This window comes from Colossoma macropomum, unplaced genomic scaffold (genome assembly GCF_904425465.1).
Source record: "Colossoma macropomum unplaced genomic scaffold, Colossoma_macropomum, whole genome shotgun sequence".
NCBI classification, from domain to species: domain Eukaryota; kingdom Metazoa; phylum Chordata; class Actinopteri; order Characiformes; family Serrasalmidae; genus Colossoma; species Colossoma macropomum.
Genome location: NW_023494799.1, coordinates 5,755,048 through 5,769,730, shown reverse-complemented (window position 1 = coordinate 5,769,730; position 14,683 = coordinate 5,755,048). Strand labels below are relative to the sequence as shown.

The following is a 14,683-nucleotide window of genomic DNA, read 5'->3' as shown; positions in this document are numbered from 1 at the left end:
ATCGCCGCATATATGTCAGTAATATGTTGGTGACGAGTGTGATGTCAACTGGACACTATCTGTAACTTCTGAGCTATCTAACGTTACATTGGCAAACTCTTTGCAAAGTGGTCATTCTAAAAATAGCTGTAGACTTGTCAAAACACTGTTGCAGTTTGTGGTGCACTTAGGGGTCTGGCACTTGATGACATTATCCTCACCTGAAAGAGTGAAAAATGGCTAAATAACACTGCCTATACTACAAGGAGAGAATTGCCAACTGAAGCCAGACGAAGCTCAAGCTCAGACAACATACAGTAGTCATTAGTATTAGTGTTAATGTTGTTATTAGGAAGGGTTTTGTTGTTTTGTACGGCCCATGTCTAACATGTTATACGTACATTTGGGGTAGGAATATATGAGCAACAACACCATTTCATTTATTTAGGTGTACACCACCACCCGGGCTGTTTCTACAGTGGGTATTAGTCAGTCAGTCAGTCAGTGAGTCAGTAAGAGACAGCAATTCTTATTGCCTGGCTCACTGGGCAGTCCAACAAAAGGATATGCCTACAATGCTAATGCCAAAAAAGACTGTAGCATCTTGTGAAAGCATAATTAACACAAACAAACAAAATGAGTACCAAGAAGTAATTCTATAAAGAGTAAATGGTTTCGTGTTCAGATTATACTTTTGGTGTTGACAGTGTTTATTTAAATAACAGTGAACACCATTTCGGTTTATGTCATTATCACTGATATCACACACATTTTTTACAGCATAAAGTCTAATTGTATTCAATTTACAGCATGAATTTACCCCCATGTTGAAAAAATGAGTATTAATATGCATATTATAACATGCCTAAAGAGTGTTAAGGGTGAGCAATTTTTCAAAATTTCATAATTAAGTGGTTAAGTTACAAAGTATCTTGGTATACAAAGTAATTCAGAGTGGTTGGATGTGAAATGCTTCATTCTGTAGAGTCAGAATTGGTCACAATGGTGGTGATAGGAACCAGATGTCTGAAGAGCTTCCTTATTACATGAATTGGTTATGAATATGCTGATGTCTAAGACATTGCTTTACGATAGTTTTGACCAGGTTTTGGCCTAAAACGTATATTTTAAAAATCCATTCTCAGACAAAATAAAGCAAAGAAAACCCAAAGAAAACATACGTTTTCCAGATTTTCTGCTATTTTACCATCATCAGATGATACTGGTCATAGTAAATAATGAGCTTCTCTACAATGAATTTCATATTGAACCACCACTCTGAATGACATTGTTTACAACGCAACAACTGAATCTTGCAGAAATGTACAACATTCAGTGAAATTCCCCATTGATTTGGAGCGAGTGTACAAACTAATTCCCGCTCTACCGATGTGCTGTGTACCTGTATTGCGTGTCAGTTGGGTGAAGGTCAGTCTTGTTGCTGGAGTGAACCCTCTGATTGATTTCCAGGTTCTTGGGTGCGAGTTTTAAAGCAGCTCTGCAGGGGGGCTGTATTGCAGGAGGAACATTGCCTTCCCCTGAATTACACACACTCTAACACAGTGTTACAGCTGGGCGAAAAGACGGACCGCTCTGCTACCCTGTTCTTTACACACCACCTTAAAACGTGTCGCGTTTTCCAATTTTGTGGTCCACTTTCTGATCAGTACCTTTAGGTGCACTATTACTCATCCAGTCTGAAGCAGCACTCTCAGAGCAGCCTTCATACCGAACATTACCATGTGTTCAGTGTCCAGATTGTATCTGAAAAGACTTTGAGCGGATTTCATTTACACTTTTTCCCCATTTACACTCAGATTTACTTGGTCCTCTCCCCAAACAACTTTGGTCCCCTTGACTCACTTTGTAAGAGCCTTGAACTCATCACTAACAGGATGGGACAAAACTCTCTGCAGTTAAGAGATTATTTTATTCAGGAATAGCAATGAGGGGCACCGACTAGCTGCCTATTTGGATTTGAGAGCCCTAAAATCTGAAGAACTAGCATGTAACCTCGATGTGCTAATGGACTCAGATCTCAGTTTAAGCAGTCATTCCAATCCCTGCTGAAAAACCCATAGAAACCATTAAGCGTTTCTGTTGGTTCCTGATAGTTTTGCAATGTGTTTTGGCTTTTTTTAATGGGTTGATATCACAATGTAAAGAATCCTAATGGTTTAACAGGTGACCAATGGCTGATTCTAAGCATATTCAATGGTTTCCTAATGGGATCTAAAGGTGTTCTACAGGAAACTAGTGATCTCTATTGGAAACCATTGAGCCGATTCCTATTAGAAAAGAAAATAATTAGGTTTTAGTTCTAATAGTTTCTAATGGTCCTTCTTCAGCAGGGAAAGCAGTTACTAAATCAGGATTTTATCACCTTAAGAACATCAAGTAGATGTTAGACTAAACTAGACCGTAAAATTGTAAACTCATTATAAATATAAGGTTCTATCTGACATTTTGTCGAGTTATGTACATATTGTTAATCACTTAGTGCTGAATGTTGTTGCTGGGGTTTTTCTTTAAAAACAAAAAAACGCCACAGTCTCTAAGTAATGAACAAAAGATTCCTTCTTGAGAATTTGCTTGCTAAGTTGGCTTCATAAGGTTTTACCTGCCTCAGCCAATCAGTGTGGCTGATGAATGCGGGAAAACCAATCAGAATTAATATTTCAACCATGTCTCCAAGCTGAGCTGAAATCTGTTTAGAGGGCTTATGCTATATTCATGATTTCTGGGAGCTCTGAATTTTCCACTCGGAATCTCCTTCTTCCCACCCAAAAGTGTTCATGCAGCTTCAACATTTACAGTTGAATTAAAGAGCTGTTTGGTTAGTGCTTCATGATTTGGATGCAGGCAATGGCAATTAACACAAAAACGTGTGGTTTGATCAAAAATCTTCGCAGAAGGTCTTAACTATACAAGTATTCCCTGTATTTATTGACATTCTACACAAATAGCATATCATCCACAATCAGAAACTCAAGAGTCTTTTTAAAACACTTAAAACACTCTATGACTTCTTGTTCTGTGTGCGCTGCCATGTTGAAATGATGCCTCAGATTTGCAACTCTGCAGCTCTTGAGAAACTCTGAGTGGGAATTACCAGTTTGAATGGATTTATCCTACTTGGAGGTCGGAAACATCCCAGTTCTCACCTGGTCTTGAAAGCAGCTTTAGTAACTTGGCTGTGAAAACTTTTAGACCTTTACAATATAGTAAGAAATGACTGTAGTAAAATGTAAACTGAAAATGTAGTAATACAACCGAATTGCCAACTAATTTAAAGTACTGACTTTTTTAAATTTGAAAATTTTACAGTTAGTGATACCAAGTGCTAATGTTAGACTGATTTGTGCAGAAATTTTAAACAATGAGATTTAAATGATTTATTGTACTTTGTTCATGAAAATGTTCACATGTAATACTAAATAAATTAAATTAAATATAAAAAAACTAAGTAAAAATATGCTACAATATGCTACTGATGCAACATTCTCCATGTTCCTTCTGCTTTACCTTAAACAAGCAGATCAACTGGCTCTTCTTCTTGGATCTAAAGGGATCGTTTGAAAAAAAAAATAAAGCAATGAAATGTTTTAAATGATGTGATCTAAATAATCCCAAATCATTTTTTGTACAAGTATTTCCCTGTGAGCATTTTAAAGGACTAATCAACCTCAAATAATTAGGAGGATTAAATTGGCCGGGTTTGAATCTGAACTACACCGAATGGCAGATTCCTGCACTGCAGTGGAAACTTAGAGCAGCTGAAAATATCCTGATTAGTGTTGTATTTATCAACAAGCAAGTGAAGGCTGCCACAGTCTATTTCTGGTAGCTCTATTTAAGACATGGCCCGACCCACCACCCCCAGCTTTAAAGAAATCATGGAGGGTAAGGGGAAATAGAGGCTTACATGTGTCGTTCAACTGTTGACCAATCCAGTAATCTATCTTGAAAGCTAACAGGATGTGTTCCACAGAAGTAGACATCTAGTCTCTCTTATCACAGAATATTTTAATATTATCTGAACAAACTGCACAGTGTATTGCAATCGTGTAGCTCCATTACATATGCCCTTTCTGAAGTGTATACTAATAACGTGATTTGGGACACAGCCCACTGAGGCCTAAATGTATCTGTGCTACAATATGATCTAGTCCCTTTGAAGCTACATGGTTGAAGTACTTTCAGTAGAGAAGACATACATAAGTAAACACACAATTAGCACCGACAAATGTAATTTTCAAACCCATGTACACACAAATTATAGCAGGCATTCGCTTTTTTAAATCGCTTTTTCATTTGCATATTTTGTGTTAGACCTATAATGGTTATAGTTGTGTCACAGCAAAGTTTCGATTGATCTATGAACTCCATGAAGTGTAATTACTAGTGTAATTGTTTTTTTTACACAAAACCAGTTTGTCTCCTCTCACAGATTTTGCTTTTTACGGTTAGCTTGTTAGACTTTTCTGACACCTGATTTATACATTTTTTTTACTCCCCCGTTTTAATGAGTTTATTGAAAATACGCATCTTTTGAAATCATCTGTCAAATGACTGTCTTGACTGTATGCGAGGTAATAATTCATTTTCTCGTTCAAAGGAAGCTTCGGATAGACTGGCTTTCAAGTTCTTTTCTTCAAAGGCCTTTTTTCCTCTTTTGACTTCAAAACTCAGAGCTTCACAATGAATATATTACAACTGGATTAGAAGCAGTCAAGGCCAACCACTGTACATTTCACCAGCCTTCTTACAGCTCATCTTACAGAACTGTTCCCAGCCCTGGACCTGGAAGCTCTAACACATCCATTTCAACACAGCTTGTTAATTAGCTGACTAGTTAGCAGCAGAACACCAAAAATGGAAGGGCTCTTCCAGGACCCAGGAGGCAAAATTGAGCTATACGTTGTGACAAAAGTTCTTGGTTTAGCTGTGTCAAATAAAACAGCATGTAAAAATTGCAGTAATAAACACTGAGGTGCCAGTTTGTTAGGCACTCATTGACAGTTCCATCAGAAACACTCACCATATACACGGATCAGGCATAACATTATGACCACCTCCTTGTTTCTACACTCACTGTCCATTTTATCAGCTCCACTTACTATATAGGTGCACTTTGTAGTTCTACAATTACAGACTGTAGTCCATCTGTTTCTCTGCATACTTTGTTAGTCCCCTTTTACCCTGTTCTACAGTGGTCAGGACCCTCATGGACCCTCACAGAGCAGGTACTATTTGGGTGGTGGATCATTCTCAGCACTGCAGTAACACTGACGTGGTGGTGGTGTGTTGGTGTGTGTTGTGCTGGTCTGAGTGGATCAGAAACAGCAGTGCTGCTGGAGTTTTTAAACACTGTGCCCACTCACTGTCCACTCTATTAGACACTCCTGCTTTGTTGGGCCACCCTGTAGATGTAAAGTCTCATCGATAGCTCATCTGCTGCTGTACAGTATAAGCTAATCATCCTCTAGTCCTTCATCAGTGGTCACAGGACGCTGTTGACTGGATATTTTGGGTTGGTGGACTATTCTCAGTCCAGCAGTGACACTGAGGTGTTTAAAAACTGGATGTAGACATGTGGTGTATTGCCTTTCTTTTTGTTGTTGTTAGCCATGTAGCCTTTAGCTTGTTAACGACCAAGAGAGCAAAGGGACAAAGTTGTCTTAGCTAGAAAAACCAGCAGAGATCTGCATAGCTGGTTACCAGCAAAGCAATGTTATGTTTTGGATCGTCAGCAGCAATGGCAGCAGTGGCTGATCACCACCAAAACCAGCATATATTGTGTTTTGGGTGCTGGTATACTGGTCAACCAGTATGACCATGCTGGGTGACCAGCTAAACCAGCACCAGCTCAGCATAAACCAGCATTAAGCCAGCTTAGACCAGCTTTGAATGCATGCTAAGCTGTTGTTCATCAGCAGTCATGTATAATAGATACAGTAGTTTGCAGTTCTGGTTGTAATTCTGGTGCTGAAGCCAACAATTGTGTTCATTCAATCCTTTGCCTCTCGTTTCATCCATTTCTGACTTCATACAAAACAATATAGTATTAAAATGTACCTGGACCTTAGAGGATGGGCTATAGACTCTAAATGTACCCCAGCAAGGTGAAGCTTCAAGGAAAAGGTGTCTAATAAACTGGCCAGTAAATGGGCAATGGGCAAACCCCCAGCAACACAGTACCATGCCTCTACCATGTCAGTGTCACTGTTGTGCTCAGAATGGTCAACCAATCAAATAATATCTCATCAGTGGGGGTCCTATGGTGATACTTATCCAATGATGGACGGGGTAAAGATGGGCTATAGTAACTGTAAACCTACAAAGTGTTCAAATAACATGGCCAATGAGTGTAAATACAAGGTAGGTGTCCTAATGTCATAGTTTGTGCTCTTTGTAGGACAGTATACCTGTACCTGATTTTACCTTTGTACCCCATTCTCCAGGTGAGGTACAGGGCACAGCAGGGGATGACCCGTCTGGCCGTGGGAAAGATGTTGGCAGTGTGGCTGCTGGCCTTTCTCCTCTATGGTCCGGCCATCATCTTCTGGGAGCAGGTGGCCGGGGAGAGCATCGTTCCGGCGGATGAGTGCTACGCCGAATTCTACTGCACATGGTACTTCCTGCTGAGCGCCTCCACCTTCGAGTTCTTCTCGCCCTTCATCTCCGTGGCCTTCTTCAACCTCAGCATCTACCTCAACATCCAGCGGAGGAACCGGAGCCGGGCGGCCCGCCGGTGCATCGAGAGAGAGGACGGCTGGCGGGTGGCGGATGGTGCCCCGTCGTCTTCCTCAGCTGTCTTCTTCGTCAAAACGCGCAAGGTTTCCTCCAGCGAGCCGGCAGCCGTGTCTGCCGTCATCGAAGAAGACGAGGAAATCTCGCCTTCCTCAAGTGGAGGAGACCCCAGCAGTAGCCACTCTGTTTCTCTGTCCATGAAGACCATCAACAAGAAGAAAGGAGCTTTGGGTTGCTGGTTAAGGACGCGCATGATCCAAGCACAAAGTCCATCCAACTCTTGCACCCCTTGCAGGACTGGAGGGCATTCCCGCCTATCCCGGGACAAGAAGATTGCCAAGTCCCTGGCAGTGATCGTGTGCGTTTTTGGGGTGTGCTGGGCTCCGTACACCCTGCTGATGATCATCCGTGCGGCCTGCAGTGGCACGTGTGTAGAATACCACTGGTATGAGGTCACCTTCTGGCTTCTCTGGCTCAACTCAGCCATCAACCCTTTCTTGTACCCACTCTGCCACAGCAGCTTCCGCAGGGCCTTTGCCAAGATCCTTTGCCCGAAACGGCAGTCTGTGGGGCCGCATGAGGAGAACCCATCCTGCCAGTGATGGAGTGAGTCCAGCGGATGATGTTTTGCACAGTTCTCAGTGATTATGCGTCAAAGCTGAGAGCAACAACCCGTAAGATGAGGAACGCCCTAGAGAGGAATTACTTTTGAGAAAAATCAATACAACAAAGGCAGCTTAATTGTGTGGAGTGGTAACAGGTTTTCATTTCTCCTCGAGAAAGCAAAGGAACCTTATTATGAATTAGTAGCGTCATTTCCTCGTTCTTTTCTTTGTTTCTTTCCAAACTACAATATCAGGATTGACCGTCACTTTGTGAAAAACACAACTGCCTACTGACCCTTTTGACGAATATTGCAGCTGGAAATCAGTGACAAAAGTGATGCATCCATGTTTGTGCATGTACAGGGCCTTCCATCAGCTGTTTGGTTGGCCTTGAAATTGATGATTGTGGATTCTGCTTCGTGGACTGAAGATGCACTCAGCTGGAGAAGCTCTGAGCTCCTAGATTAGACCCTGCATCATGATGCAGAGGAATGCAGGAAAATAATGCACTGCTGTTTCTCCGGCTCTCTGTCTCGAAGCCCAGCATGGCTTTGGAAAGACTTTATCAGCTGCCCTCTGTGGTTCCCTGAATGTAGTCTTGTGTTGTTCTTCAACGTGAGACAAACTGGTGTTAGTTTTGTCATCTGTAAGGAATGTGACTCGTGTTTTCACAAGTTTGAATTACAAAACGGAAGGCGTGAACAGCCCAACTCGAACTTCAGCAGTGTTCTCTTGTTTAAGTCTCAGTCATGGTTTATAAAACAGAGTAACGCTCCACCATAACAGGCCTTAATAAACAGCATAATCATTATCTAATGGTTTGTAGCCTCTCTGAGTCGGATTTGGTCACAGTGGTGGTGATGGGAACCGAACGTCTGAAGTGTTAAATGTCTCTGAAAGCCCTTTCACAGGAAGCTATTACATGAAATGTTTTGACTACTTTGTCTGATGCCTGAGACGATGTTTTATGCTAGTTTTAAGGTAAGATTGTGGACTAAAATGTGTTTTTAAAACCCAGAGAGATGTCTGCCAGCAATTCTAAGGCAAAATTGTACCTCAAGAAAACATTTTTTTCATATTTATTACTATTTTACCATTTTCAACATTACAGGTATAAACTCAGAAGACACATCTTGGTTCACTGGTTGTTTTGGAGAGTAAATAAAATGGCTATATTTATGTTGTAGACATTGTGACCCCTGGTTCCTATCAGCACCACTGTAAAGAAATCTGATTCTGTAAGTTTCTCTAAAATCTCACACCAAACCACTCTGAATGACTTTGTTTACATCTCAGCTATTGAATTATGCACAAAATTTGAAAAATCAATGGAATTCCCCTTTAAGTAGTTACTTAATACCTATTCCTAATGCTCAGTTAATCATTTCTAAGTGGTTAATATGTACTTTTTATACATTGATGATCATTCACTGGACCCATATTATAAAGTGAGACTTTATAATGTATTTATAAAACTATATCATATTATTTATAACACTTAAATATAATATTTCTAACAAGCATTTACATTGGTTTAATGTATGTCACTGAGTATATGGTTAATGGTAGCACATAATGCTTAAGTAACAATGATGTCATTATTAAAAACTATTAGATTATGAAGTTTATAGAGGCCTGTTATCAAAATTTATAGACAAAGATACTACAAATCACAATTAGAGCATAATTGGATCCACAAATGGGGCGATTTTGTTGGTGGCACATAAATCACAAATCATAAATATGTGCTTTAGTCATATTATGTAAGAAATAACTACTTGTTCTTAGAATTTGGAAAGAATAACGTATAGGATTTTTAAAAAAATGATTGTACATACAGTTATGATATTACCCTTTGTTAGATAACTTTGGTTCACGACTTGTTTATCAATGATTTCTGACCGTTTAAATGCCTTTTGACCATTTGTGACCATTTTAAATGCCGTTCAGTAAAATTAAATGCCGTTGTAACTAATTAGTCCTAACTGTCTAACTCGCTGGTTTTCCAGTTCTCCCAACAAGCAGCTCCTTGTACAAGACTGAGGACTCCAGAATGGAAAACATATCAGGGAACAACTTGCCTTTTAAATGTCAGCTGCTAATCCATGCATTACACAGACACTGAAAGCGCATTTCTTTAAGCGCGGCACAAAATTGAGTCTTACCACTCCCTCAGATTTGTCTCTCCAGTGTCACAGCTAACCTCGCCAGAGTGGTTTTATTGAAGTAAAGGCAATTTTGCAGATGGGTTCGAGAGTACTCCGAGCTTAACAGCTCAATTTCAAGCTGAAGTTAATTAAACATCAATCTGTGGCTTCCTTAGAAACTTAATGTGAAAACCTGAGGCCTCTTAACCAGGTGATGCTTCTGTGCTAATGTGATGGCAAAAGAAACTGCAAATTATGATGAATTAGAGAAAAATGTCAAAAGCCTACAGAAATGTGAAAAAAGTCAGACCACCATTTTTTATTTAATTTCCTATTAAAACAGCCATTAAGTACAACTTATTCATTTTTGCTGTAAATATTTCTGGGGACTTTAGATACAAGATTGCACAAGAAAGGCCAAAGCTTTCAAAGTTGAAGTTTACTTGGTAGACCACCAAAACTGTCCTCATCAGATAAACAGCACTTAAAGCTTTCATCTCTGAGAGAGAGGAGAAAATCAAGCTGCTTCAGATCTGAAAACATCCACAGGTGTTTCTGTCCATCCTTCCACTGTGAGAAGATGTCTCAGCCCTATGGGTCTGAAAGGATGTGTAGCTGTCAAGAAGAACCTCACTGAAAACCAGAAACATTTTCAAATTAGACAAAAAAATTGGAAATCAACTGAAGAAGAACAGACCTCAGCATCACTGAATGTATTTAGGATTACTTGGATTGTGAGAAGCAGAAAATGCAACCAACTTCTAGGACTGAACTTTGGAGGTGTACATCTCTGCGGATTTCTATAAAAATATGTTGAATATATCTTCTGCTTTTATTCCTGACACTGAAAAATGAATATCTTGTACGTAAAGATTATATATATGACATTTAAACATTAATATAGCAGCAAACAACTATTTTCCATGTAAAGACATAGTGTGCGAACAGCCTATGAGCTACACTGCTCATTAACCAATCAGTACTCAATAGCAGTATGCTAACTAATCAGCACTCAGTAGCAGTAATGCCAACTAATCAGCACTCAGTAGCAGTAATGCCAACTAATCAGTACTCAGTAGCAGTAATGCCAACTAATCAGCACTCAGTAGCAGTAATGCTAACTAATCAGTACTCAATAGCAGTAATGCCAACTAATCAGTACTCAATAGCAGTAATGCCAACTAATCAGTACTCAGTAGCAGTAATGCCAACTAATCAGTACTCAGTAGCAGTAATGCCAACTAATCAGCACTCAGTAGCAGTAATGCCAACTAATCAGCACTCAGTAGCAGTAATGCCAACTAATCAGTACTCAGTAGCAGTAATGCTAACTAATCAGCACTCAGTAGCAGTAATGCCAACTAATCAGTACTCAATAGCAGTAATGCCAACTAATCAGCACTCAATAGCAGTAATGCTAACTAATCAGCACTCAGTAGCAGTATTGCCAACTAATCAGTACTCAATAGCAGTATGCCAACTAATCAGCACTCAGTAGCAGTAATGCCAACTAATCAGCACTCAGTAGCAGTAATGCTAACTAATCAGCACTCAATAGCAGTAATGCCAACTAATCAGTACTCAATAGCAGTATGCCAACTAATCAGCACTCAGTAGCAGTAATGCTAACTAATCAGCACTCAGTAGCAGTAATGCTAACTAATCAGTACTCAATAGCAGTATGCCAACTAATCAGCACTCAGTAGCAGTAATGCTAACAAATCAGCACTCAGTAGCAGTAATGCAAACTAATCAGCACTCAATAGCAGTAATGCTAACTAATCAGCACTCAATAGCAGTAATGCCAACTAATCAGCACTCAGTGGCAGTAATGCTAACTAATCAGCACTCAATAGCAGTAATGCCAACAAATCAGCACTCAATAGCAGTAATGCCAACTAATCAGCACTCAGTAGCAGTAATGCTAACTAATCAGTATTCAGTAGCAGTAATGTTAGCGTCCTGCTGCCCAAAATCCGTTGGCTGTAGAATAAAGGAAACACAGTGTTTTTAACTGTTGAGCTCTGTTTACTCCCATTCTTTGAGGACTCGCTCGCGGGCGCCCTCTGGCATTTTGCAGTCATGTTTTTGCTATAACGGGGGAAATAGGAAGTGGCCAGGCTCCTCCTCCCCTTTGCTATTTTTGCTGTTTCACAGAACCAATAGGTCAATATTGTTTTGTCCCGTTTGTTAACATTTGTGATAGCAACTGGTTAGCTTCGCTGCAGCAATCTTAGCGACAGTTTTCTAACCCACAACCCAGCTAATGCTAGCTACATTACTTGCTGCGTCGTTGGTCGCTCTTATGTCATATCATGGTATTTGTCTGTACGTTTGTGAAGGTTTTATGACCACACAGATCTAAAAAAGCGTCGTTCACCTCGGCAATGCCCGTCCATGAATCTGAGGGGCGGAGCTTCTGAAGGAGCACTGAAGGGGGGGGTGTGTTTGTTTTGCTGTTGAGTTCAAATAGAAACAATCGTTCTCCAGAATCCTATAGTGCACCATTCATGGTTGTTTTGACTAGAACTTAAACAATTAAAGGGTGGTCTCTGACTTTTGCACAGTCAATATATCAAAATGAACTAAATTCTTCATATGATCAACATTTTCAGCGATTCAGAAAAGCATATTTGGGATTGTTGAGTCTGTTTAATTCTATATTGTGGGATATTTTCCTGATGCTGTGCATTGAAGCAGAAGCCGGAGGTTTGAGGTGATATTTCTCCACTCACACTCACCTCTTATGGTTATTTGAGAACATTATTATGTAAATCAGTGCTTAAAGCGAGTGCCTAAGAATGTTTGATGACTTTCATAATAGGATTTTTGCCTGAATGAAACCGGGCATTAGGCACGTATGAGGTTTCAAAAGATGTCAGGAAATGACGGAAAAGAAATTCCCAAGGGGACCGTATTTCATGAGCTTAAGTTAGAATGTCGGAATTTGAGTGATGGGACCAAATGTGGACCAAAACCCTTCAAATTAATTCCACCCACAAACAGCACAGTGTGGAACTCGGTGAAGTGCAGGCCAAGGTTACCGGAATATCATTTCGTCCTCGGAGTTTTATACGTGTAGACTGCCAAATAGGACGACTCCTTAGGAAAACAAAAAAAAAATACTTTAATGAAAGTTCATTTGGTCTCCCGAATACCATGTATCATCAAGGTCCCTGGATGACGATAGAGACGAGGGCAAAAATCTTCAAGCCCTTGACCTCTCGGAAATAATAAGGATGACTGTCACTGTATTGAATCTTTTGTGTGAAGTGGGACTCATTCCCTTTCCAAAATAACTTTGCCTTCCTCATGGCTCTGTCTTTGACAGACGTACCAGTCTCCCCAAGTCCCTTCCTAGGGACCCCTACTTATATCCCGGGTGAGCACCTCATCTGCATCAGTAAGCAGGATGAGTAGGATTCGGAGGGCCGCTTCTCCATGGCCGTCATTGGTATTCTCCCATTTGTTTCAGGTTCCCAAGCGGGTAAAACAGGAGAAAACTCATTAAAACAGCTGGGAGCAGGCTAAAGTTGTGACACAGCAGGAGAAAGGACACATTCCACTGTAGGCTCCCTGCCAATTTAAAATGTGGCCCAGCGACCCAAAGCCCGAGGGGATAGCAGGCAGCCAAAGCAGCCACAAACTCATTCGACACTGTTATCTCTCCATGCTTTCCCTCCATTACTCTGAGAGCATAATGAACGGGCAAGCAAACACTTAGAAATCAACAATTAGTTTGATTAGTTTGAAAGCGAAGCACTCCAGGCTGCAAATGATACGCTCTTATCGAACCCTGCTTTTTAGACCGCTGTACAGGGGCCTGGAATGTAAGATTATTCCATTCAAAATCATTCCATTGACATCCCTGGAGATTTGAGTTGGGGGGAGGGGGGGGTCTGTAGCTTGTGCCAAAACACCCTAAACTTATTTTAACTAGGGATGTGCATTCTGACCAGTTTTGATATTTGAATATCCCTAAAGGTTCAAGAATAGATATCTGGTAAACCGAAGGGAACAGGGAAGGGAAACAACTCAGAAATAAATGAAAAATTAAATAAAAGGGCCTTTTGGTGAAAATAATGGGCTGTAGACTTGGCTTTTTAGGTGACAGCACTGCTGTTATTACAAAAACCACACAGAGGAACGTTTTATTATTCCACAACAGCCGAGAGGCGTCGGTAGGTTTTGTGTTGGATGAGTAAATGACTGCCACTTCAGATGAGCTAATGAGCTAACGAGCTAACAGCACGAACTGGTGTCATGTTGATGCCTTCTACACAAGGTGTTTCCTCCTCGGTGGATGATGTGCCAACATATTATTTATCAAATAAAGGTTTTTATTGTTTCTGGCCCAGCTAACATCAGCTAGAGTAGCTGGCTTAGTTAGCAAAACAGCTACGCTAGCTTAGCTTTCTCAGCCACGTCCTTAGCAACACTTCCTTAGCAAAGCGTTCACGTTCAGGCACTCGTGTTTCAGAGTAGCAAAGTAAGTTATTACATAAAATATGAGCAAATATGAGCAAAACTGACACGTTTCACTGAATTTCTGGCCTGTATATTTTCTGTCTTCCTGTGACAAAACATAATGAATATGCAAAGTAGTGAATTTGGTATTCGAATACCAGCAGCTGAAACAGCAAACCGAGGACTACACAATATAATGTGATTAATCGTGATAATTTTGTTTGACAGCTAAAATATAGTGATAAAAACTTCCCATATTTATTTGTTTCAAGTTTCCTTTTTTGTTAATGAATGGTTTGAAAGCAGCTAACATCTTAAGAATGTGCTCAAATAACTAAAGGTTTTTAAATGCCTTCTTTCAGTGGACGTATCAGATCTGTTAGGGATGGAAGTCTGCAGGAAGGTAGGAGCAGGTTTGGTTACCACTGTCCAGGAAAATAAGATTATTCCAATTAAAAATGGTTCCATGGGCATCCCTGGAGATTTCTTTTTTGGGTGGGGAAGCTGTAGCTTGTACCGAAACCCCACAAACTCAGGTTAACTGCTTTCCAGCCATTCATCACCACTAAAGAAACAAGTAAGAGCTGCTTTTATCACTGTATTCTAAAAGCACTAGACCCTAAAAAAACGATTTACCTGCGTAAATCGTCTGAAAACGTGATTAACAGCAGTTTGCCAGTGACCCCACAGTGTAAAAGGGTTGGAAGGTATGAAACACAGGGGAGAGCTCCA

At 40.4% G+C, this 14,683-nt stretch overlaps 1 protein-coding gene across 1 annotated transcript in view; it reads left to right on the top strand.

The window, feature by feature from the left end:
• Positions 1-8,951, top strand: part of LOC118819052 (histamine H3 receptor) — a 36,304-nt gene extending 27,353 nt beyond the window's left edge. Inside the window, exon 3 of the mRNA XM_036586664.1 lies at positions 6,444-8,951. Coding sequence (XP_036442557.1) covers positions 6,444-7,334 — 891 coding nt within the window. The 3' untranslated portion in view covers positions 7,335-8,951. The remainder of the gene's footprint in view (positions 1-6,443) is intronic.
• The last annotated feature ends 5,732 nt before the right edge of the window (positions 8,952-14,683 follow it).